The sequence below is a fragment of the Diadema setosum genome, chromosome 13 (assembly GCF_964275005.1).
Source record: "Diadema setosum chromosome 13, eeDiaSeto1, whole genome shotgun sequence".
Taxonomy (NCBI): Eukaryota; Metazoa; Echinodermata; class Echinoidea; order Diadematoida; family Diadematidae; genus Diadema; species Diadema setosum.
Genome location: NC_092697.1, coordinates 31955063 through 31982759, shown reverse-complemented (window position 1 = coordinate 31982759; position 27697 = coordinate 31955063). Strand labels below are relative to the sequence as shown.

At 38.2% G+C, this 27697-nt stretch overlaps 1 protein-coding gene across 1 annotated transcript; it reads left to right on the top strand.

The window, feature by feature from the left end:
* Positions 1-27540, top strand: LOC140237349 (uncharacterized). Its single transcript, XM_072317286.1, has 10 exons — positions 1-61; positions 9501-9624; positions 12227-12372; positions 15852-16066; positions 16383-16539; positions 20420-20511; positions 22788-23037; positions 23856-24143; positions 25445-25599; positions 26617-27540. The coding sequence occupies exons 1-10, from the start codon at positions 1-3 to the stop codon at positions 27538-27540; spliced, it is 2412 nt and encodes an 803-aa protein (XP_072173387.1).
* Positions 27541-27697: the final 157 nt, after the last annotated feature.

The window sequence follows — 27697 nt, the reverse complement described above, 5'->3', positions numbered from 1 at the left end:
ATGCACACATGTTCAGCAGCTTTACTTGTCCTGATTATTCTTGCACTGATCAGCTGTCGTGGTGAGTATTTTTCAAATGAATTGCCATTGACCAATGGCAATATGCCAACAACAATTACAAAATATTCAAAACAACTTTTCCTGTTTTTATGCTTCTGTCAACTAGAGTTCTTTCTCTGCCCCACTTGTTAGTATTAACTAACAACAGTCGCATTAATTTCGTCCTGATTCTGGGTCTCGGGGGCGCTCCTTGTATGCAGTTACAATTGTGGGAGCTTTGCGTTCGGGCTGGTGGCAGTTAATTTCATCCCAAATTACGTAGAATGTGCATTGAAAGATTGATAATCATGAATATGAGGTCAGTGCCATGCATTTATTAAAATTAAGTCAGTGGACAAAAACAAGTGCAAGCTAGGCCGCACTACAATTGTACGTTGCATATCATTTAACTATACACAGCCCAGTCGCTGTAATAGCGACAGGCACAGCGTACTAACAGCGTCTGGTCGGGCTACATATCACCCTATGATGGGACACCCGTTGAGGATGGACTGATTTTGCTTCAACATGCACTTCCAGTAGACCCTTACCTGAGCGTACCCGGGACTCATCCTTGATGGGTTTGATAAATGCAATGTACAGTACATGTTTGTTAAAGACACACATGCATTTGTTTTTTTAGGCTGTAGCTGAAATACAGTTGCAAATTTGCGCTTTCATCATAATTTTTCTTTCCAGGCGATAATCAAGAAAAAGTGTTGCACACTGTCTGTTGCCCTCTGTCAATTCAATCCCTGTACACATGCTACTGCCCCCCCAAACTTTATGTGGACTTGGATATAAAATACATCTGTATTATTAGATTTTCTTACAATTTGCTCAGTAATTGAGAAAGTCATGCAAAAATAAAAGAATTTGTTTTTTTGATGTATTTCTTGTGTTAATTACATTTCTTGTGTCTCATTATTTTATTGCATGACACATTGCATTATTGTGGTATCTGCCACCACTCTAATCACTGCCGATTATTTTGTCATTGCCATTGAGCGTTATGCACCTCCATAGACTCGGCACACAAATGAAACAAGATGTGACAGATGCCACTATTTAGCCATTCAAATTCTTTTTTTTTTAACATTCCTTTCTACTATGAGTGTACCCCAGATCTTTGAATCTCAATTCTAAAAATGCAAAGGCTCCCACATCCTCCCCTGCTTTACCACCTCCATAAACTTAGAGCACAGGTAAAGATCATATGTATACATGTACATGTATAACTGTAAAAATGTCACGATTGTTGAATTTCAGTTTTGAACTTCAAGATAGAAAGTTCCCTCATGTGGGAGGGGGATACCCCCCCCCCACACACACACACACTCTACCCCTTCAGTCCATCTATGCTACAGAGTATTAAGGAAGATGCAGAGGCAGAAAGAGAGGTGGCAGATACTACACAGCCCTTCACATTTACTTGAATATTTTTTTTTCTTAATTAAGGGTTTGCAATTTTCAAAGTATCACACCAAAAAGTTAATAGGGATGGTATATGCATGTAGTTGGGGTGGAGATGAGGCTTCAAGTTTTCAGTGTACACGTATAATGCGAAACCTCTTTAATGAAATATAAAAGAACATAGAATTCTAAGAAAAATTCAAAGTTTGGTGAAAATTGGCTTTGAAATGGCTGAGATATCAAAAACAAAGCGATCCTATTAAATAAAAAGTAGGACCCACCTTTTGTTAGGATCGCTTTGTTTTTCCTTGTTTTTGTATATCTCGGCCATTGCTCTTTACCATCCAGTCATAAAGTTGTTTCTACAGTAAGTATCTCACAAAAAGTTAAAAGCTGAACTCTCATCGCAATCAATACTACACGTATCACTCCTTTAAGCTCCCTCGTGTTAAAGGGGTATACACCCCCTCCCTCACCTCAAGGTAAGTAAACAAGAAATCACTCAATAGCTAAACAATTTAATTTGTTTTTGTGGATGTCTATTCTGCAATTTTTTATAAATAACCAACACCTTTATGTATCCTCTCCTTTTTGGATAGAAATTTTTCCAAATATCCCACCAAAAGTGTACATCAGGGGGGCATTTCACGAAGCAGTTTGGTCGGATATTTTTCTTACAAAGCGTTACAAGCTACTGAAATCCTTGCATCTGATTGGCTGAGAGCAAATTTGTCTGACAACTTTGTCCGACAAAATGCTTCATGAAATGCCCCCCAGATCATTGAATTTCAATTCTAAAATTGAAAAGCTCCCACCTGTGGGAGGGGAACACCCCCCTCCCACACCCTCTTCCCACTCAGTCACCGTGCTCCCTCGCTTGCTTGTTTCCCAAAATAATGAACATATTGGCCCGAATTCACGAAGGTGGTACAAACAAAACCATGGTTTAAACCATGGACAAAAACCATGGAGCGCCAACTGTCGCACGGAATATTTCGTTACGAAATTGGTCATTTAGTCGATAAAATGACAGGTTTCGTTAACGAAATTATCATTCCGTGGACGAAATGTTCATTTAGTTACAAAATGTTGTCATTTTGTTACAAAATAATAATTTCATTGACGAAATGACTGATTTCGTGACGAAATATTCCATGCGACACTTGGCGCTCCATGGTTTTTGTCCATGGTTTAAACCATGGTTTCATTTGTACCACCTTCGTGAATTCGGGCCATTGTGGCGGGCTTGCTTGGGCTGTTCGTTGTCGTTGTGTGACGCCCTTCTTAGTTGTTGTTTGTTGTTGGTCGAGGGCGCACTGTCGCCACCACAGAATAAAATAATAATAGGACCGAGATGTATTAGCGGTGTAGATGTTGTTGTGTTTTTCCGGAAAGATTGATCAACTCCGTGGGCGAGATGTTAAGCCCAAATGTCCGAGCGGTAAAAACATATACAGAGTTAATCGACCTTTCGGAAACTAATAGTCTCGGTGGGGATGAGTTCTTAGGTCAAAGTATATGACCGTGGAGGGAAGATGGAATATACAAGGGGAGGAATATATGTGCAGTTTGTGTGTGTGTGTGTGTGTGTGTGTGTGTGTGTGTATGTAGTAGATGTGTATGTTGTGTATGGGTTGTGTGGTGTATGAAAATAGAAACTAATTCAAGTGAGTCGTACACAGAAACAAAGAAAGACACAAGGTTGTAATACTCAGATTTCAGGTTCAACAAAAACAAAAGTCAAGTTTAATATTCCTTTTACAAAGTTCCAAATAGATCGCCACTGTTACATACTCATATATATGAGACCAAATGCCTGAAGTAATTAAAACTATCTTCAAGTTATTCATGCATGCCTAGATACAAACCACTTCGTATATTCTAATATAGAATCCTCTATATTTGATTTGTACATTGCCTAAGTTCCTTTGTTCCGACTTAGTTAATGACTGGCCAGAATCCCTAAGATCTCCTGAAAGTAATACAAAGCATGTCTCTTATACTCTAGTAGAATTTGAATTTGCCAAAAGATCCCTGAACATAAGTTGAAATTTTACATGGGGACATAAAGGGGGGGGGGGAGGGAGGTTGTAGTTGGTATGTTGAGGAGTGAGCAGATGCTCGATACCTGGAGTAGAACTCCAAGAGTCTCCTCTACATATAGGGGGAGGGAAAGAAGAAAGTTTAAGTTATACTAGAGTGTTGAGGAGTGAGCAGAGAGTAGCTCGATACCTGGAGGGCTCCGGTAGTCTCCTCTACATATAGGGGGAGGGAAAGAAGAAAGTTTAAGTTATACTAGAGTGTTGAGGAGTGAGCAGAGAGTAGCTCGATACCTGGAGAAGGACTCCGGGAGTCTCCTCTACATATAGGGGGGAGGGAAGGAAGAAAGTTTAAGTTATACTAGTGTGTTGTTGAGGAGTGAGCAGAGAGTAGCTCGATACCTGGAGAAGGACTCCGGGAGTCTCCTCCCGAACTGAAAAATTTTACTGCTTATATAGGCTTAATGCGGACGTCGAGGGAATCACTACGCGGAGGTAGCTACGGTCTGCGCTAAGCGCCGAACTTGTACACTCCGTAGATTTTGTGCTAGTTAGACGTCGCAAATATCTTATTATCTCGACAAATATCACTCTCCATAATATGGGTTCCGTGTTACAATAAATTATGAGTTATCTACCTAATGACCAGATGCATACAACGGACCAAATTTCTCTAGTATTGTCCAGAATCAACAAAATAGCAGTAATTTTCACACACGAAGGATCCAAATCACACGCTGACGTGGCTACGTCTTAACAGCGATGCGAAGCCAAAGCTCGCATGCAAACTTATATCATTTTGCAAGTTAGCTTCCGAGGAGTAATAAAATTCATTTCTATCACCAAAAGCTAATTAGTGTATTAGTATTTCCACCTTATTTTTCTGAAAGAAGGTGAATTTAAGGAATTTTGGATATGAATTAAAATGAACAGCCAAAATATTAAAGATAATGAACGAGGGAAGATCTGTAATCCTGAATGAACACTACGCGGTACGCGCATCTACCGGCAGTGTTTGGATTCTTCGTACAGGACAAGATATCGTATTCAAACTCCATATTCCTTCATATTTCTGTCAACATGGGGTAAGTTACCACTCAGATATTCGCTACACATACTAAATCCTTCAATTATCAAAATATTCCTGGCCGTCAGTTCATAACAAACGATATTCCCTACATTCTTCAATGTCTTATAGAATGTATAGAGTTGCTGAATGTAATGTGCATTAACCGTTTCTATACTTATAACACGTATCCAAGCAAAACAAATTCAGCTACATTAGACCTCTATAGACCTCTAGGTCAAGTAGTCAAGTCAGGACTCAACAGTAAATGTCGCAAACTTCGACTAAAAACTATCTGACTGTTCGTGACGAGGTTGGCTCGTTACAATATTCTTGCCTCCCCATGAAGATATTTCTACTTATGTCCATGCTTGAAGTAATTCTGGGGGTAGATCAAGCACAGATTAATTCCAGTCAAATTGGTGTTGATATTTAATAATTTTATCACGCTGTTTTGGCTCAAGACTGGTCATGGGATGTATGAATTGTCAATAGATTACATACAGTACATGTACAGTACATACAACCGTACATACAATTGTAAGCACAACACTGTACTGTACATTGTGCATTATAGAGTGAAAGGTTTTTTCCACTTTTACAAAGAACCTTTTATGGCTTTACAACTTGTGTTAAATGTACAACTGTACATAGTAGTCAAACTTTAGGCCTAGCCAATCATGCAGTTTAGAAGAGGAAGCATAAGTGTGGGATCAGTATCGGTGTCTTTAGTTTCATAACCCTTTCGTTTTATTGTTTGTCCAGTTACTCCAACATAAAGAGATGTCTGTTGACAGAGGGAAATGCCAAAATACATTCATGTAGTCATTGTGACGTAAACGTTTTCCATCGGCATTCATAGAGCTCAGTCATTTCTTTCTGTCACCACATCTGCACTGCCAGCGGTGCACTGTATCAGATACCAGTGGTGTTGTAAAGAAGTGTGGGATCCTGACTTTATAGTAAACTATAACAACATCATGTCTGTGTAAGATTCCACACCGGATGTGTAGACTCACTGAATGACTGAAACAAAGTTGGCCCAAACGTGCTTAAAGTACAGCGCATACCATGTTTTATCATATGCAGTATTTAACATTCTCTGGCTGATGATTATCATCTGGTCATTTTCACAGTAAGGGGTATAAATTTGGCCTGACAGTGGTCAAAATTCAAAAATCTATTTCTTTCATAATTTATAGTATTACTGCAAGTTCTTTTGAATACTGTCAAAAGTGCAATATGTATTTTTGAGCTTACAATTCTAGGACTACTATGAAATTATGTGATCAGTTGAGAATAGTAACTTTGATGCTTTAAAGCAAACTCAACATAACAAAACAAATATAGACACGATAAATTGTGCAAAACTGCATATACATAGCCATACTCATATATAGTATATTGAAAGCTAGAACATTTTTTGGACCAAGCTGTCTTGGGTTTTGGCATTAATTATTATATTTTATGAATTTAAAAGTGTCCCCCCCCCCCCTCCCCCGGGGGGAATTTCCTGCAAAAACTCTAAGTTTATTGCATCTTGTAAAAGGAAATAAAAAAAAAAACAACAACTGCCTTTCACACCTGTATAAAAACACAATCCACAGAAATTACATAATTTATTTGTTTTGAAAAAGTTGAAGTATTCTGATTTCACTGTTTCAGAGACTCCAACATTGTTTACAATTAATCTATGTATCCAATACATACTGTAAACACAGGAATTTTTGTGGTACCGGTACCGATACATTAATTTTCACGTATTTTGTGCTACTTCTGGCTAGCGCAAATTCCAAAGCATGCAATAAGTATCTTAATGATTTTCTCTACACATTGAGAATGGATTGACAAAATTAATTTTGCAGCGCAAATTCAACAATCCGTGAATGTGTTTTTAAACCGCTCAGCGCGAAAATATCAATGTTTGCTACATTACAGTAAAAAAGTATATTTTATAGACCAAGCTCAATTGGTAAAAGTATAATTTCAGTTTTCTTCTGTCGCTACCATGTAGTGTCATACTAATAAAGTAACAATGACATTATAGACAAAACAGTTTCATAGAATTCACATGTCATTAACTAGTACATTACACTTCGCACTGGCTGATGATGACATTATATTTATTTGAAATTAAAAATAAAAAAACATTGGTTAAAAAGTTAAGGTGATCAAGAGCATTGATGCAACTTATTAAGTTTTCCATAATTCACAACATCTAGAGACAATCAGAGGTAAAGTCATCTATCGTAAATTATTAATTGTTGTAATATTCATAGAAGTTTGATTGAATGCCTAGTATCAGTGATTGAGTGATGTGCTGACAAAGTAAAGCCTGGTGTGCTTAAAAATAGCAGTTTAATGCTGTTCTGACTTCTTTATATTGAGTGTTTCCAGAAATGTATGAAAACACTTCATGTGACTTTGCATGTACACTTTGGATATGACTCAGACTTGAGGTATCTTAGTACTTTACAGGCAACCTCTCCACGTGGCTAGTGATTCAGGATTGACTGTTCAAAGGAATCAAATGTTGATCCCTTGCAAAAGCAGTTTCATACTCCAGCACAGTGTAGCCATCATTTAGGAATGAAGGCAAAATGGCAACAAAGAGAATATTGGTCTGGAAAGACAGTACAAGTTTCAGTGATATGACATGAACCATTTTACTGTAAGTAACTACGAACTTTGAATGTTACCTCACTGCATGTAATTTGGTGTGCAGATTTAATGGTAGCCAAATTGCATGCCATTATTTGGCTCGCTGTATTTTTAACAGGTTGATTTCATTTGCCCTTGCCTGTTTGCATACTGCCTGTATCGTAAAGTCTTGCTTCATTGTACAGTATGGGATGCAATTATGCAAAGAAGGTGGCGAAGTATTCACTGCTTATTAGCTCATTTTAATGCTCATTGTCTGTTAGAGTTCCATGAAAGCCCTACAAGTTGCCTACAATTGTCAAAGGCGTGATACTGTCGGTATAATAATATTCAGAATTCTTATGACCTTATAATATTACATTTAAACAGATCTTTTCTTAACAATATGGCCATCTCATCACTACAGTGCACTCCTGTTTTAGTGCACCTGGTTATGATAGCAAAATTTAATTTCCCAAAATTACTTTCTATATTCTCAAATACACTTTGTTTGTTTGATTATAACAAAATGTAAAATTAATGACGGTAAATTGTTGGTCCTGAGGACTTTGTTATAATGGGAGTTGCCTGTATCTCTGATATGAAGCTACAGTAAATGGCCCTATTAAGGTGATACATAGTAAAAAGTGAATAACATGATACTTTACTTTGAGATATACATTGTAAGCACCTGTAGTTTATTTTTAAAAAGTGTTCTTGTACCAAAGGATCATGATGCCACCTTGAAGTCATCAGACAATCTCTTTTTTTCTCTCTCTCTGCCTTTTATTTTGTGAAATTATGCCTTTTGTTGTAAGATCCTGGCTGTGAAGTATAGCAGCATTGTTACATTGTAATCAGTGTACCAATACCTTGGAAATCAAAGTTTTGTACAGCTAGAATGTACACCAAAACAATCACAGTTCACCTGTGATACAAGTAGCCCCTGAAAGTATACAGATTTTGATGAATCAGATCATAACAATTTGGCACTTGCGCTCTGCACGTTTTTGTTCTGCTTTGTAAGCGCCTATACTGACGTGTGTGCATCCTGCAGTAGCTATACAAATTTTAACGAATAATATCGAGATTCCATGTCGATCGGTTAGCTGATTGTGCGTATGCATTGCATTCTGTATCAGCATCATTCAGTCTTGACGTATTTGGGAAAAAAACTCATCAGTAGCGCTATCATTTGATTGAAAAAATCAGGTGATCGACTAGTCAGTTACAAGTCATTTTTGTTTTTGTATGTAACTTTTTAAAATTTACGTTTAAACCCCAATGAAAAGAAATCAAAGTGACAAAAATTGTCATATTTTGCAGAGGGCATGTTTCAAGTATATTCGACAAAATATAGCAAATATAATACTCGTGGTATTGATACACTTTGAGTCATTGGAGACAGACTGATTTTGCTATGTATACATGCAATTCCCATAGACACCTGCCCGAGAATTTTCGGGACTTTCTTCAACAGGTTAAAAGTTAACATGTCGAGGCAGCATTAATTGTTGTGTATCTCACATTCCATACCTTTTTTTACTCTATGAATGTAGGGAAGAGCTGATGCATTGTTGAAAATATGGCATTTGTATCAGTAACATACATGTAGTACAGCAACAAAAACTATATATAGAGTGACTTCACAAATGCTTATTTTTTTTTACAGCTACCACTAGTACATGTGTGGTTAGGTAGATCACAAAATTCAAAGTTTTGTGCGTTTGCCTTTTAGAGTAAGCTTCATTCGTGAAGATAAATACAGGCATTGCCTTTTGTTTTAATAACATGACCATTGGGACTCTACATTACAAAACCCCCAAAGTTTGCATGGGTTAATTTTCAGTACCGTTACGCATTAAAAAAAAGGGGAAAAAAATAATTTGGGGTCAACTTAACTGACAAGTTTTTTTTTTTTGTTCTTTTCAACAATTTCTGACCTAGTTAACTTTTTAGCTCACCTGAACTATTGTGGACATTCATCATCTGTCATGTGTTGTGCGCCATCTGCTGTGCATTGTGTGTGAACTTTTATGCATTTTTAGCTTCTTCTCCAAAACCCCATGATGGATTTTCATCAAACCTGTTTCTATACATATGCTTGATATTGAAAGCTCAATATTACAGATTATGTAAGTGGTGTTTTCAATAGGCTTTATAGCTATTTTCGAATCATTTATGAATGGTAACTGCTTTTCAGTTCATTTTTTTCTTATTACCCTTTATCTGGTCCTACTCTGTGGCTTGCCTCTGTCAAGCATTAACTGCTACCAACTGTTTTCTTACCTTTATATCCGTAGGAACTGTATATGGCAGGAATGTCTGTGGACTGAGTATCACTGGTGACAACTTCAATGTGACAGCCAGATGGAATGCAGCTGAAGGGGAAAATGTGACATATGTACTTCAGAGAGGTTTTGGAAAGTAAGTGAGCTTTAAAGGTCCTGTTTACCTTTGGGAACAGTGATTTAAAATTTTTTTTTCAAGATACTGTATGACATTGAATGCATACATAATGTACTGTATGTGTAGGTATGTTGTACCTCGAAACATTCAGTCATATAAAGTTTTTGCAGTAAAGCCTACAAACATCAGATATCTTTAATTTTCTCAATAAACCGTAACTGTACATACGGTTTAGTCTGGAAACATTTTTATTATAACTATTGTTCACATTTTGTATATTTAACAATACTTAACATCAATTTTACCAATTAAAATTTTTACCGTGGTTGTTTCTATCCCCAGCTCACATTTTAGAACTATTTTAAGGTGCAATGCTGTGCTTTTGTTTCATCTGCAAATGGTAAATTATGCCTTTAATGGCAGTTTTGCATGTTGGACTATCGTAAGGCCTTTGCCCCTTGGTTAACATTTGGAGGCTGAAACTTTGTGACTTTGGCTTATTCATAGTTTGAAAATATTATTTGTGTGTGTGTGTGTGTGTGTGTGTGTTGCTCTCTATAGTGTACAGAGATTCTGTCATTTGTTATTCCCAACCCCATTTGTTCATACCAAACAGCCAGTGGAAAAAAATAACGTGATGATCAAAGATTGGTGATGGACCCATTTACGAAATCTAAGAGTGAATATCTTACTGGGATCAATAGTTCTCTGAAAATGAAGTGCCATGTTATGTTCACTTTGACTTTAAAAAGTAAACTCAGACAAAAGGAATTAATAAAAAATTGTGATCAGACATGAAACAAGTCATGGAATTAAAATATATAAAAAATCAGATATAAAGCATGAAAGTCATGGAATTTCAGAGTTCTGCATGTTACTTGTGATACTGATTACCATATAAACTTTGATATGCTAATTTGACCTTGAGTTTTTGCTGAATATTTGTTTAACATATTGTTGACATCTTTGAAATCATATCATTGACATCACTTTATGTGAGACATGCTGCTGATATTTACAGCTGATGACTTTTGTAGGGGAGTTGCTTGTACTTGCTAAATTACAGGATATAATTTCCTTTCTCAAAATTAAATAAAATGTTAATTTATTCACATAGCATACTTGCCAACTAGTGTAGTAAGATTTTATCAGATTCAGTAAGATTTTTTTACGTTAAAAATAGCAAAATCAGATTTTCTGTCAGAGAAATCAAATTTGTAAAAAATATTTAGATATACCTTTCATGTGTATTTTCTGAAGATTTGACCGAAAGTAAGATTTTTAACTTCAGTTGGCATATAAAATAAGATTTTTGCAGTCCATGAGTAAGATATTTCATCTTGAAATGTTGGCAGGTATGACATAGAGTTGCATATTTAAAAAATAGTATACCATTCTATGTAATGAAATGTCACTAAAGCATGATTTTTCTTCATATTTTTAATCATACAAAAGTGATATGATTATGAGATACATGTAATTGTAGAGTATGTAGGCAAAGTCACCTGGATTAATTTGCATTTACATATGACTGCAATTAATATCACTATTCTGTATATTCAAGATCATGTGACCCTGCATCACAAAACCAGCAAAAAGTCGCCAGACATGGATTTTTAGTTAAGGGCAGATATTGAAAGAGCTGATTCTAAGCTTTAAAATGATGTATAACTCAATTCAAATGGACTCTCCTAACCTGTCAAAATATTGGAAAGAAAGCACACACTCAGGAAAAAGTGTGAACTGAGAAAAAGAGGCTCTGAAGTAAAGGATCTATTCAAGTGCTTTTATCTTTAGAAACCGTGCTGGCTGTGCGATGAATGGGACAAAAAACAGGATGTAAACTACCGTAGCAACAACAATGAAGGGATTATCAGTTTAAGCTGAAATTTAGCATGCTCAATGAACACATTCAGCCTATAAGAAATGCCATTTTTCAAGGTGGTAGCACTGGCTATTCAAAAGTTATTAGAGTTAAAGTGAAGGGTGTGCAAAGGATTTTAAAGAAATGAAAAGGGACCTCCAAAGACATACCTAATGGCACTACTCTACAAAAAGTGGTTGTAGAAAAACTGCTGAAAACACACTTTCCCATTCGTTTCATGACCCCAAATTTAAGAATAATGTAGACAAAAAACAGCTCTTTCAGAAAGTATGACAAACTCAAGATTGACTTGGTTGACCCGTTTCACCTTTTTGAGGTTCTCACGCAAAATCAAGGGCTGCGACTTTGTGTTCGTTTTGTGATGTACGGTCACAAATTGGGCCTCCTTGAGGCTGGTGTCTCACTGTACCAAAGTTTACACAAGATGACCATGTGAATACATGGAATTTCAAACTTCAAAACTAACTTGGTAACATGACATATGTGTTTGAACTTGTCTACAAAGAGTTCATTGGCCCATCTGAAAGAGCTATTAATTGTATAACAAAATCAATTTGTCCTCAGGAGAACTTCATGATGCATGTGGGATTTCATTTATGTAAATCTGTCAAGGACAATGGAGACCCCTCGTGGGGGGGGGGGGGGCACAGTGACATTTCTTTAATATTCATCCACTCAGCATCTTTGCTGTGTAAAAATAACTTTTTCCTTATTTTTTTTTTTTCTTGTCACCAGTCCCACTGTTCTTTGTGAAACCAGTGCCTTGAGTTGCTACCTCGGGCAGACCATATTGATCAACCACATAAGTGCAATTGGCTACTTTTTTGTGGCCCTGTCATATGGTGAATGCCGTGCAATTTACTCAAGTAGGAATGTTACCGGTGAGTAGTTTATGCAATCAGAAATTTTCCACATTCCATGATGCCAAGATTGTCTCAGTATTTTATCTGCCTCAGCTTTGAAGAGGAAATCCCGTCCAGTTATAAGTTAGTCTGATAAAAAAAAGAGTATAATTTTACAAATTCAACAGTAAAAATTTTACTGATATCGGATGAAAAATAAGGAAGTTATGAAATTTTGAAGTTTTGATAATTTCTGCAAAACAGTTCGTGTACAGTGGGTATGAATATGCAAAGTAGTGAGCTAACCATGTCACACCCTCACAATTTTCCACTGATCGTGTAAAAAAAGAAAAAAAAAGAATGATGAAAATTCAATGTGTCTGTCATTGAAGTCTGAAACGTGACATTATTCCTGGTTGAATAACTTCAGAATAGTGATCAGTTATGAGGATTTGAGCCTCAGGCATGATTGCGTTTGAATGAAAAACAGGAAATTTCATTTGCATAGTCATATTGATTGTTCAAGAACTGTTTCCCCCTAAAATAGAAAAACTTCAAAATGTCATAACTTCTTTATTTTTCATCCGATTTCGATCAAATTTATACCGTTGAACTTGTAATACTCTTTTTTATCAGACTGATTTTTATTTGGACTGGATTTCCCCTTTAAGAAGGGTGCACGAAGCATAATGTACAATGTATGTAATTTTGGGGGTCGTTTGTCCATCTGTCTATCTGTCTATGCTAGATCTTATCATTGTGATTTTAAGAAAAACGGAACATTGCTAATTTCTGTTTTTTCTTCTGTTTTACGTGACTCAGATTAGTAGGTAGAAGGTAGGGAGAAGTTTACATAATGATCAATCATGTGCTAGCAGTAGTACAAGATATATTTCTTGACAAGCTGCATGCAGTTCAATTTGAAGATTGTTGCTGCTGCTAGCAACCACATATGTTTTAGAGATTCTGTGAGATTACTTTTTACTGCCAGCAGACATTTTTGGCTAACAGTTTGCATTTTTGTTTTTACAACAGATACTGTGTCATCACAGCTTTATTTCACACATTACTATGCATATTTATGTGTCCATTTTAGAGCACATACATTACAGTTTATGCAAGCATACAAAATGTATCATGGAAACTGTTTTATCTTTGTAAACTTTCAAAGACATCCAAACATGTATATCTGCAATTGCACTCTTCACACAGCGTAGAGGGATCCACGTGCTCATTAGTGTGCAACAAGTGAATATGTAATTCATATTGGGTACTCTATAAATGATGTGTTCTTCACTTTATTGTGGATGTTGTTAATTTAAATTGTAGGAATTTCAGATGAAATATTACAATTTATGGAAATATTTCACTTGGTTCAGAAAGGGGGAATTTTGCCTGTGTTGATTATGTTCAAGATTAATTGATGAATGCAGATAAATGTTATTGGTGTTTGCCTCTTTATGAAATGAAAACTAAAACTAGGTGGATATGAGACAGACTATATCACATTTATATACATTAGACTGGTCTCCCATTAAGATGATCTACTGTGTGAAATTAATCGATTTCAGTCATTTAGTGAAAGTACAGGTAACCTGCGAATGCGAAACATCCGCGTCAGCCTTGTGCACAAAGTGCATCAACTATACAACTATCAGCTCATTTTGCTGTTGTTGTAAACATGCCACATTGTGGTACTTTTGAAACAGCAGCTCATGAATAGACCTGAAGATGCAATAATTGAAGATGCGAAAAAAAAAATGTATGTTCTGTGCATTATACTATGATGCTCCCCTGCATAGTTATTATGAATGAACACCTTCTTAGATCCAGGAGTGCACATGATAGTGATTAACTAAGGGACCAATGATAAATGAGTATCGTGCCTGGAAATGTAATATTCTTCACAACTCGGTTTACAATAAAGGCAATTTACAAAGTTAGTCAAATGTCGAGAAGCTGTGTCAGGATGGAAAATATGCTTAAACTACAGGTTGATACTGTATGACCTGGATATACATGCATGTGTTACTGTGTGTTTGCTAGCCTGAATGAATAGAGTTAATGCAGCGATATTAGTAGTGCTAACACATCAGTGAATTTTGAGGAATATTGGACAATCCATGCAAAAGTTTCGAGTATTTGAAGTTCAGCGCCACCATCCCTCGCTGAGAAAACTATTCTCAATTTCTAACGTCACTACAGGATGGATACATAAGAAAGTATTAAGAATTAATATTTTCATGTTTATAGCATAGTGGAAGAATGCTTGACTAGTACCTCTTTCTGAAAACAGGGAAATCAATATTATTCTTAACATGTGGCAGTAACAAGTAGAGGGAATGTGACTGCACTTTTCATTACAAAGTTAAATTTATGGAATTCCTATATTTTCTCTCTATTATTGTCCCTATGTGTACATAACAGCATGAGCTGTAGTAGTCTTATATAGCAATGATGGCACTAGAACTGTTAACATCTATAATATTTGAATTGATTGTCCGATTTTCCTCAAACTTTACTGATCATTGTGTTAAATGCTAATATTGCTGCATTTACTAAATCCACATGTGTATTTGGGTATCCCCCAAACAAAGTGTATGGCACAAATGCAGGAAATTGGATTTAAGCAGTGCACCTCTGTACACAACATACACTTCCCCAAATGGTTCTAGGACAATAACCCCATGGACAATTACCACAGACCCTGACCCTTACCCTAACCCTAATCCTAATCCTGAGCCTAACTGAAACTCTTAAAGGGAAGGTAAACCCAAAGAGCAATGTGGATTGAGTGAAAGCAGCAACATTAGTAGAACACATCAGTGAAAGTTTGAGAAAAATCGGGCAATCGATGCAAAAGTTATGAATTTTTAAAGTTTTGGTGTTGGAACCGCTGGATGAGGAGACTACCAGAGGATATGACGTATGAGTGGACAACAATACAAAGAAAATATAAAGGATATTCAACAAAAATTCACTTTTCTAGAATTATGAAAGAGCAGTGGACCAACCGCTTTCAGAAAGCAGGGGGAATAATTGCTACCCTTAACATATGTCAATATCAAGTTGATGGAATTTGTAATTTTCATGAAAAATGGATTTTTGTAGTATTTTCTTTATATTTTCTTGATATTGTAGTCCACTCATACGTCATAACCTCTAGTAGTCTCCTCATCCAGTGGTTCCAACACCAAAACTTTAAAAATTCATAACTTTTGCATCCATTGTCCGATTTTCTTCAAACTTTCACTGATGTGTTCTACTAATGTTGCTGCTTTCACTCAATCCACATTGTTCTTGGGGGTTATCTTCCCTTTAACACTTACGTTATTTAACCCTATGAACCTATATTTAATGCTGGGGTAACATATGGTGCCTTTCATACAAAAAACTGAATCTTTGATAGCATAAATACAGGATTATAATGTATAAAATTTTCTGTGATTGTTTGTTTGTTTGTTTTTTTAAGCAAGTATTCTTTCTGCTATAATTTCTTTTCTTTCTCAAATTTTCAGTCGGGCCACCAGATTTTATTGAACCTCAGATCCAGTCCAGAAACATCAGTGTGGTGGTACGTGGTCCAGGAACAAACCTAGCCTTCGAAGATGGTAAATTTGTCTGGTCAACCTCCGAGCAAGACCAGCTGTACATGGGTCAGTCGGCCCTGACTATCCAGCCAGTAAAGTGCCACATATACCTCTACAATGCTTCAGGAGTTGTACCTGTTTGGGTTAGTAATTTTATTAATCCAGAATTATTATTCAATTATTTAATTCTAATATGCTGATAGTGTTCAGTGCCACTGTTGTATGTGCAATGCCGAGCCCTTCCAATTAGACCATCACTGCCATTACATTGTACATAACTAGTGACAGTAATCTGATCATGTGAAGAATAAATATTTTGGATAGAAATACTATTCCAGCATGTTAAAGAGAAGAGGATGTCCTATTCCTCCTCATTCAAATGCATTCTGTTTCATTCCATCTCACAGGATCAGTTGCACTCGTAACCATCAGTTTGTTCATCTTTTTCAAATGTTTTAGCAAGGCATTCGTACGCTACAAAGAACATCTGGAACAGAGAGCGTGGAGATTACAAAGCTGAAGCCGTTTTCAGAATACACTATCAAGTCAGGCTGTGAAATCAATCATAAAATGAGCACTCACCTGTCGACATTTAAGTTCACCACTTTGGAAGAAGGTTAGTGACGCATGTTGTAGGTCAGATACACTGTATGTTTTTACTGTAAATCACAGGTTTACATGCATAATACTATTCTCACTTCTTTAGACATGAATATTTAAGTATTCTTGCTATTGATACCATCATGATGCATTTTTACCTTTGAAGCTGACATCCATCCTTGGCAATGGGAATTCAGTGAATGCCGCTTTCACTGCATTCAGATGATCACCCGCTCCACGGGGAATATCCCGTTTACCAGGACTTTCCCCGGAAATCCCATCGTGTGAACGCTTGATGGGACATTCCCCGCTCCCCCGGCAAGCTTGTCGAGTCCGGCAGCGAAATTCTGGCAGGGGACTGACCTTGATCTCTTGCGCAGCTGTTTTCCTCATAAGTGTGCATGCTCAAAATGTGGTGGGAAATCACAACAGGCAATTGTATAAATTTGCTGTCGCGCGCCCTACAGCGCCACATACGGTGACCTAACACACAGCTGAAACCACCAGCCATGATTTTGTCCCCCTTTCAGCGGGGGATTTCAATGCACGTGTGGACGGTCGACCGTAAAACTCTCCAACCTGCTCCCGTGATGCGGGGGATCGTCTGAATGTAGGGATAATCAATTTTGTTAAATCAAGGAAGTTCTGTAGATGGAGTTCCAATTGACTGCACTTTTACGAAACAGCTGTCAGTTTTCTGTGGATGCACAAAGAAATTCCTCAGGTGTGTCTGTGCCTCTAATGGTCAGGGTTCAATGCTGCTGTTTTTCTGAACAGTATAAACATTCATTTTGATCTCTGCAATAATGTCAGCTATATTTCCCTCGTTTATTTGTTCTTATGAAATAAAATAAAACCTGTAAATTCAAGTAATTTTGATTTATATTTCACCAGTCTTTACGTAATTCTTATTCATGCATTCCTGTGTCTGTATAAGTACATGTATGGTACCGCTGATCTTTTAAAGCAGGGACTAAGAAAAGTGATTACCATCAAATATTTTTGTGTAGCAGCATCGAGTATGGGATCAAAGGAATTAGACTGTTGTGACTCCATCTCTTGAACCTTTTTGGTTAAACCTAGATAACTGAATCTATAAAGTGCTAACTGCTACATGTTGGTATGTGAAATTCAGAGAATGTGATTCCAAACTCGAAAGGTTACTGTGATAGATTGGTAGTACACATGAAAGTCTCGTTGCTTTAGATATGATTTATATTCATTTTTGTGATGGGAGGAAAAAATATGGAAAGCACTGTTGAATCTGATCTAAACCAAAGTGAAAGTGGACTGTGATTAATGGCAGTGAAAGTCGTAGGTGTGCAGTTTTTAATAAAGAGGCCGATATGCGTGTGTATTGAATGGACAGAAAACACAACCGGGTCGGCATGATTTGTTTCGGACTCACTTGACTCAGATATTTCAGTCAAGTAGATGATTAATTCTGCATTGTGTTGTCAAAGTGAGGCTGCATACAAAACACATAACCATGTGGTGAGATCTCTCGGAATACAACCCACACACTTTTGTACACGAGTATTCCAAAGACATGTGCTACACTCAAGGAAACCTAAATCTATTGAAGTATAAATGTGCATTGAAAGAAAGCAGCAATATAAGTAGAACACATTAGGGAAGTTTGAAGAAAATTGGACTTTCGATTCAAAGTTATACATTTTTGAAGTTTTGGTTACCATCATCACTGGAATAGAAGTCTGCTTCAGTTCGTGATGATGTGATGTATGGACCACAATATAAAGAAAATATGAAGAATATTCAACGTTTGTTCACTTTTATAGCATCATGAAAGAGCACTTGGCTTGTCTCTTTTTAAAGAGAGGAGGGGAAATAGTATCACCCTTAAAGGACAAGTTCACCTTCATAAACATAAGGATTGAGAGAATGTAGCAATATTAGTAGAACACATCATTGAAAGTTTGAGGAAAGTCAGACTATCCGTTTAAAAATTATGAATTTTTGAAGTTTTTGTGCAGTCACTGCTGGATGAGAAGACTATTGCAGCGTATGATGTCACATGAGTACAACAATATCAAGAGAATTTCACAAAATTTCATCTTTTGAAAAAAGTACACATTCCCTTGACTTGTTACTGACATATGTTATGGGTACATGTAATATCATTCCCCCTGCCTTTAGAAAGAGGCAAGTCAAGTGCTCTTTTATTATGCGAAAAAAATGAAAATATGTTGAATTTTCTTTACATTTTCTTTATACTGCTGTACGCATATGACATCACAAGCTGTAGCAGTCTCCTCATCCAGCAGTTCCAACACAAAAATTGTAAAAATTCATAACTTTTGCATCAATTGTCTAATTTTCCTCAAACTTTCACTGATGTGTTCTACTAATATTGTTGCATTCTCTCAATCCTTATGTTTATGAAGGTGAACTTGTCCTTTGATATATATGTCAGTAATAAGTCAATGGAATGTGTGCTTTTTATAAAAAATGACATTTTGTGGAATTTGTCATATTTTTTCTATATTCTTGTCCATACATAACATGATGAACTGTAGCAATCTTCTTATCTAGCAGTGACGGCACCAAAACTACAAAAATTCATGACATTTGAATCGATAGTCCGATTTCCTCAAACTTTGCTGATGCGTTATGCTGATATTGTTGCATTCACTCAATCCATGTACACTGTAGGTACACCTGTATACTTGGGTTTCATTCCCCTTTAACCCATTGAGGATGGGCTGATTCTGCTCCAACACACATTTCCCATAGACACTTGCCCGAGTATACTCGGGACTCGTCCTCAACAGGTTAATGTTGATGCCCCCATGCTGAGGTTGCCAAGGAAATGTGACATGTCCCTGTGCAAGGCGGAGATAGTTTCTGAGTGTTGATTTTTCTGATTGGGAATATTTTTTAGTTCTCCCAACTCTATTGCATGCAGCATTTTCCATGGTACACAACTCCTCCTATGCTGCTGCCAAATCTACCACAGAAATATTGAGAAAATTTGCAAACCAAGTAATAAACTAGTATTGAGAAAAAGAAGTGTATATATATATGCAGTTGAATATGCTGGAATAAGGCTACATGTATTCAGTATCATAACAACATGCATCAGAAAAAAAGCAAACAAGAGTTCTATATTCTAAAATGACTTTTGATATGCGGTCAAGTTGTGGTGAAAATATCGAAGTTCAGATTTCTAAACAAATGGTACTTTTTTGTTTGATCACAAATAACCTCATCCAGTTTTTTTTTTTTTTTCCATCCAAATTAAAATATCTGCAACTTCATTGTTCAATGCAGTTTGATTATGGGTTATACACATCTTTTAATACTTGACACAATTTGTGATAGCCTTGTTTTTTTTTTTAACAAACTTTTCTACTTAATTGATATTTGTGGTAACAAAATCACACCAAAATATTTTCCCTAATATTTGAATACAGTGTATGTCAATAGATATTGTATGGAATATGCAGAATACAATCGGTTACCAGCGACCCCAGTACATCCGTATCAGCTACTGTGATTGTTGATCAAGAGCTAACTATAGATCTACGGGTAGTTACCTCACAGGTCGCGATTCACAAATATGGCATGAGATAAAATTTTATGCCTTACATGCGGTAGTTTTAACATACATGCCCATCTGCAAGATAAACCAAAGCGTTCAGAATATTCTCATTTCCACCACCCCTTGGTTCGAGTCTGAAGCAGTGGGACATGATGCTGGAAAATTTTGCACAGTCATGATGAAGTCTTGTCTTGACCATGCCTGATGTCAGATCTCCCCTATCATTGCATTGCAAATTATTCTTTGTTCAAGGCAGCTTCTGAATTAATTGCCAAGCTTCTTTATCTTGCCATTAATTTACATTGACTGTTTTAATGTGTGTTTGTTGGCCCAGTTCCATCGAGTGGCCCGTCCCTCCTGAAGCTAAGCTCAAGTGGACAAGGATGTGAGGATCGGGACAAGAGAAACATCACCCTCTCTATCCAGGTAGGAGCTGAGTTAGTAGTTACCAATCAATTACCGAGGGAAAAAAAAGGAAGCAACAGCACCAAAAAAACAAAAACAAAACAAAAACAATCTGTAGATTCACTCATGATTGTAGTGGACAGAGATTCTCATAGAAAACAAAATCATTTCTGTGCGATCAGCTCACCACTTTTAGTTTCAGTCTGCAGTTTAAAGATCGTTGAGTGGTATTGTTGGCCTTGAAACTTTCCAGTTATGATCAGGCATCTTGTGAAAGGCGGGCTATTCACGACCAGGGCCTCTCCTCGGTGGCATAACAACTGGTGAGGTGAGGGGGGGAGGAGGCTACTCTTGATGTCCAGGCTGTCGCTGGCCAGAAATGCGACTTTCATACAATTTGCCACATTTCCGGGTCTTGTCAAGATTTTGCAGCTAACTCTGATTATTTGGAATCCGTTTTAAGATGCGTGATTGGTGGAAAGGAGTCTTTGCCAAAGTGACCTATTCTTTCAGAAATGATTCCTGTCCTATCTAAATGAGGCAGTCATCCAGTAGGCCTACTCTACTAACATTGAAAGAGCTTCTCATGTGTGCACAATGTCTGTGAAGTGTTTTGAATTCACCTCTCAGAGATTCCAGTTGTTACTTCTTTGCAGTATTTTGTTTTGTTTGTTTGGGGTGGGTTTTTTTTTTTTTGGGGGGGGGGGGTGGTTTGGTAAAAAATGCTGCAGGTTTCATGAAAAATACTGTTTTCCCCAAATTGTCTTACCACTCATGTCTATAGCAGGAAAACTAAAAGTACTGCTTTTCCACCAGAGATACTCCTTTTGAAATTTGTTTGTTTGTTTGTTGTTTGTTTGTCTGTGTGCAAAATAACTCAAAAATTGTTAACAGATTTGGATGAAACTGGCAGGAAAGGTTAAGAATGACACAAGGAAGAGATTATCAAAGAAAAAATCCACCTTAAAATATTGATAAACTTCAGAAAAAAAAAGAGAAAAATAATCCCTACAGAATGATACAGTAATGACAAAAATTGGATGAGAAATAAGGAAGATATGACATTTTGAATTTTTTTTTTTTACATTTCTTGACCAGTCATTTTTTTTTTCCATTTTTGTATCGTTCTGAAGGGAATATTTTTTTCTTTCTCTTGAAGTTTATTTATTTTTTGTGGATTTCCTCGTAAAATTTTGGTTGTAATCTGGGAATTTTTATGGATTTTATAAAGGATTTTTGATATTTCGGTAGGGAGGGTCAATGACCTTGGGAGCTCAAGTTGCGCAGTCTTTTTTTAAGGTTTGTATACACACACTGAAGTACGTGCTCTACTCGGGCGAGGAGCTGGAACCCTGATGATGTAACAAATGCCACCTATATTGGAAAATCAGAGATTTTCAGCATACATATCGTACGTATGCGTGGAAATCACTGATCTCATTTTGGAGAGCAAGATCAGTGATGGAAATAAGCTGCTTGGTGGAGGTCTGCACTGTCAGAGTGCTTCTCTGGTTTGGTTAAGATATTCACCAGAACTGGTGCCATACTTGCCAACTTGTAAGATTTTATCAGATTCAGTAAGATTTTTTACGTTAAAAATAGCAAAATCAGATTTTCTGTCAGAGAAATCAGATTTTAAAAAAATATTTAGATATACCTTTCATGTGTATTTCTGAAGATTTGACCGAAAGTAAGATTTTTAACTTCAGTTTGCATATAAAATAAGATTTTTGCAATCCACGAGTAAGATATTTCATCTTGAAATGTTGGCAGGTATGTGGTGCTCTTGAACAAAGTGTAAAAGTGAGGCGCCTGACTCAGTTCGTAATAGTGATATCAGCCCTACCACAACTTCCTCCCTCGTAAGAGTACCAGTAGTACCATCACTGATACTGCTACTCCAGAGGTGTGCTCTTTTAAAATAAAAATCCCAAAGGTACTTTTTTTTTGCAGCATAAAACTTTTGCGAATTGCCACCGGCAGTCAGTACATTTTGTAAACAAACTCTTTTGTGTGCATTTTACTTTTGCGTATCTCGGCTCCTCACACAATTTGTGAAAGTGTCCTGCACACAAAATTTCTAGTTTTTCAAAACCACAAATCAATTCCAGAATTAAAATTTTGTTTGTGGACAAAAATGAGTGTGGAAATGGGCATCTATTATTTTCATTTTATATGCAGAGTTGCAGTACAGCAATATTTCATTTTCTTGATCTTCAATTTGTTGTGACTTTCGTATCATATGTTACAATGAAAGTGCTTGTCCTAACTTCTCTCTGTCTCTGTCCATTCTATAGCCACCTAAATCAGAAGATCATAATGGTATCCTCACCTTCTACGAGATCCGCTACTGCCTTGTGCCAGAGGGCCAGGGTGGTAGGAACTGGACCCCTGTGATCCTACCGGTCCCGTCCCCAGTCCCGCCGTTCACGGAAGTGGTCCTTGCCGATCTGTCCCGATGGGATGCCTACGAGGTCATGGTCTACGCCAACAACTCAAAGGGCGGCGCCCCGAGCTCTGTGCACACTGTGGATCCGCTCAAGCCCAGTAAGCAAAAATAAGCCCATAGAGATCCACTGGCGGTGATATGGGCTATAAAGCATCATATTATTAGTATCAGTATTATTATTGTGATTATTATCGTTATAAAAATAATGCTAATCATAACACTAGTAATCATGATAATAATGATTATCATTATCATGAAAGGGAAAAAAAATGATAGAAAGATAGGGGATTTACTCAAGTAGTAAGTGGTTTGTCCATTTTTCAGTGTTGGGCTCTATCAAGGCCCACCTACATCAGCCATGGCACTATCAAATGAGAAACGTTGATTGCGGGAGGAATGAGCGAAAGCCCCCAACTTAGGGAGTCTTTATAAATCTTCTCTAGAACCAAAAGTGACAGAGCTAAGTTAATATGATGAGTAAATTAGATCCCATTGATCTCCTCAAAATCCCCACACAGTGAAAAGTGAGTCTTTGTGGGTTTCACTAGACCCTTAACATATTTTTCTATTTCTTTTTTTTTTTCTTGTAATGTACATGAGAGTCACAATATACTGTAAAACCTGTCTAGAATGACCACACAAGGACAGTTACCAACAAAGCTACAGTGACTGGTTACTCTGCTGCAGTGCTTCTGGGAGTTGTTATGTATAGTATTGTTAATTGACGGTGGAAACCATGATGGTCATTTTAGACAGGTGGTCGCTATACGCCTGTTCATAACTACACATTTTTGTGGTTGGTATGGGCAGGTGGTCATTATGGACAGGTGGTGGCTTGAGCAGGTTTAACTGTACATGTACGATGAGATTACATTTGCATCAAACTGTGTGGCTACGTGATTTCTGTCTCTTCCAGAGGAGGGTGCTGCCGATTCTCGCCCGGCCAATAAAACCACGCGTGAAATCTCGCCCAATTTGTGGCTATTGGAGTGGCTGCCCCCCTGGTCCCGGGATACCCGGGACTGCATCATGAACTACGCGGTGCAGGTGGACAATCGGCATGTCGCCACGGTGAACACGTCTTCCTACCGTCTGGACCTGGATGAGATAGGGACCAGCGGAGACACAAATGTGAAGATTAATGCAATGATCTACAACGGAACGGGCCCTTTCGTCAAAGGGACCCCGCTGGAAATATCCATTGGTAAGAAATTTGTCTCTCTCTTTTCTCTGTTTTCATACCGAAACATTTCTTTTCAGTTTTTGGCCAAACCAGAGTTTCCTGGCGACTGGGATTTTCCTGTTTAACCCGTTGAGGACAGACTGATTTTGCTGCGACACGCATTTCCCGTAGACACCTGCCTGGGTATACTTGGGACTCGTCGTCAATGGGTTAAAGAAGGGATGGACAAAGTGCTAAAAAACGTTTCTCTTCTCTATAGAAAAATATTATTGTAATTATGACTCATTGCTTATTTCACAAATTTTTCATTTCAACTGATACGAAATTAGCAACATGCCACACTACAGCCCCAAATAACATCAATGCAATGTGTAACATGTCCAAGGTGAGAAGGTACTGACTGATGTGCTATGTAGAAGGGATTATCCTGATTTCTTTAAATTCCATTGCTGTGGTTCTTGGTTTTGAATTTAACCACTCTGAAACTTGTCTTACCAAGTCCAAATTGTGAAATATGCTTGCGTCAATGCATGGTTGACTGCAGTTGAGCTAAACTCTGACGTAGAGACTGTAGAGATTTGGAGACTGCATGCCATACTGTTAAAGGTATCGTATAGTTTTGGTTGAGACCTAATTTCAGGTTTCTAACATTATTTGGTGAGATGAGAACCCTCTTATGAAATGTAAAAGAGCATGTAATTCTATGAGGAATTCAACGTTTATTTGATGAAGATTGGTTTTGAAATGGCTGAGATATCCAAAAAAGAGCGATTCTAATTTGTTTTACTTTGTTTTTGGATGTTTCAGTCATTCCAAACCCGATTTTCATCAAATAAACTTTGAATTCCTCTTAAAATGGTATGCTCTGTACTATATCATGAGTGATTTCTTGGTATCTCGCAAAAAGTTTAAAGCCCATTTCTCATCTCCACCAATACTGTACCATCCCTTTAAAGCAAGAAATATCCTTAGCATGAAATTTTTTTACGAATTCGAGCCGGTGGCTATTTTCGCAGGACAAAATTTTCATGATTTGCTACCGGCATTTAATGCATTCACAGTGTAGACAAGAATTTTTGCATGCATTTTAATTTCGCAAATCTCGGCACTCATGAAATTCGCGAAATAAAAATGCACGCGAAAAATTTCTGGTGTTACAGCACAGCTTTGTACGTAAAGCCAAATGAAAAAAAAAAGCCTAAGGCTTGTCAAAGCAGGTTTATGCCTTGATATCATTAATTTGACTCCAATACACCATACAGTGGCACCACCTGTTCACCTCTTTCCGTCCTCCCCACTGTCTCACACCCCCTCCACCAAAGAATCCGATGAGGCAGGAGCCCCCAAGATCAGCACCATCACCATGGGTGTGGTCATTGCGGTCCTGGTGATTCTGGCAGTCGTCTTTGCCATGGTGTTCCTCCACTACGGGCCCCGGGTGACGGAGTCCTTCGACATGAGCAACAACCGGATCCTGGTAAGGTCTTCGGACTGCAACCTGGCAGTGCGTAGCACACCGACGATTACTTCAGTGCGGGGGGAGTTTAGGCCCCCAGTTGTGCTCTGTAGACCGCGGAGAGGGCAATATGACCCCAAGAGTGTAATGAATAAAAAGCTGCAACAGAGATGGAAGCAAATGTGAGCAAAGTGAGGCGAATGACATTATACAAAGTGTCCAAGTGTCATGTGAAAGTCCACTGTCGTTGGCATCTGACTTTCACTAGCTTGATATAAAATTTCAATGCTGTACGTCCAATCCATGGAATAATGTCACTGGTTTCACGTTTGCAAAGTAGATCAATTTTGTCATGATCCTTTTTAAAATCCATCAAGGATAACATACTTACGTACTCAACTCCTGGACAAGTACTGTTAGTCAAGTTCTTTTCTGTTGCATCATTTTACTTACTTTGTAAATGGAAAGTGAGGCTGGTACTCTTTTGGTGTGAAGCATGTGTGAGAGAGCGCCCTCATTGTTCAGCTAAGACACAACTGATGTTTTGTGAATTCTCCACAGGAAAGTTCCACGGTAACGACGTACCGTATACAAGCCATGACTGTGTAATCACTGCTATATGGGACAAACTGTGTGAATGTGTCTGTAAATGATTGACCAAACAGGGGTAGTAGCCAAGAGTAGTCTACTCACAAGTCAACCTAAGAGTTTCCACACTTCTAGAGGTGTATTGTACAGACTTTAGATATTCATGATTCTTTTACAGAGGATTGGTAACAAAGACAGCATGTGGGCATGCAGTTCCAACAGAGTACAGTTTGGCAGATCATATATACAGAATTCACCGAAGTTTTGTTTATTTGGCTTATTAATTTTGATCATAGTAATCATTAGACAAACAGGAACAGTGTTGAGGGAAATGAAGAAAAAAAAAAAAGGCTGCTCATAAATCATATCATAAGAATATACATGTGTGTGTTTACTCCTTGTTTTATTAACAGACCAATGGAACCATGTGAAATTGCTTTGTGTTTGCAGAAATCTGCAAAGACGATGGGAGAACAACATCCCAAAGCACCCCCAGAAAAGGAAGAATTTGATGTGCTTCTCAATCTCCCGCCGCCGCATCACCCAGAGAGTGGGGACGAGGTGGAAGAAACATCTCTCATCACGACCAGCGCCTTGCCCCCGATCACCACGCAGGCAACCTCACAGCCTCCTACCCCGCTTGAGACATCACCCGCATCAAGCAGACCGTCTAATAGGTCCAACAGCTCTGCCGGAGACAGTGGCGTTCCCATGGAAACAGAGAGGGGAGAAACCTCATCCGACGAGGAGGGCCATGGTACGGCCTTTGCCCCCCTCTTGACCCGCGATGACTCCAGGATGAGCTGCAGTGAAGACAGTCTCATCTCCAGTCCAGCGCCCTCGTCCGGCTCGTCTGGCTACGTCAGTTACCCACCTCTCAACTGGGCAAGCCTGGCTTCCCGGGCGAAAGAAGGCAGTCCGTCCGTCACCCACAGTGCCCATAGCAACAATGTGTGTCCCGTCGCGGTTGACGTCACGCCCAGGTCAGAGACTGAAGTGGTGTTTGAGAGTGTTACTGTTGACAACTGCAAGGAGATAGAGACGGAAGCTGTCCCGGAGAGCCTGACTGTTGAAGCAGTGGGCAGGCAGCTGCAGCTGAAACTCCAGCCAGAAGATGGGACCAAGCTGTCTGCCGTGAGGGCCTGCAAGGCTCACTACTCGCCGGATTCAGAGGGAACCAACGCCAGCCTCTCGCCGTCCGACGCCGAGATGAGCGACGGCGTGGACAGCTACACTAAGCTGTCGCGCCCCAACACCCCACTCTCTCCGAGGAGTCAAGCCCAGACCGACCCGGAGCCCAAGCTTTGGGCAAAGGAGTGGGCTCGTTCAGCGCAGGAACTCCCGAAGCAAACTGGACTGTCCAACGTTGGCTGACCACACCCAGTATTGTGAATCAAGGAGGCAGAAAGAGTGCTAGTGTGTGATGTACATGATGTAGCATAGTACATCTCATCCAAAATGTGCTAGCAGCCAGGGTTATTGGGTGCTTGCAGTTTAGCAGTTTAGTCATTCCTTGCTTCTTTTTCCTACT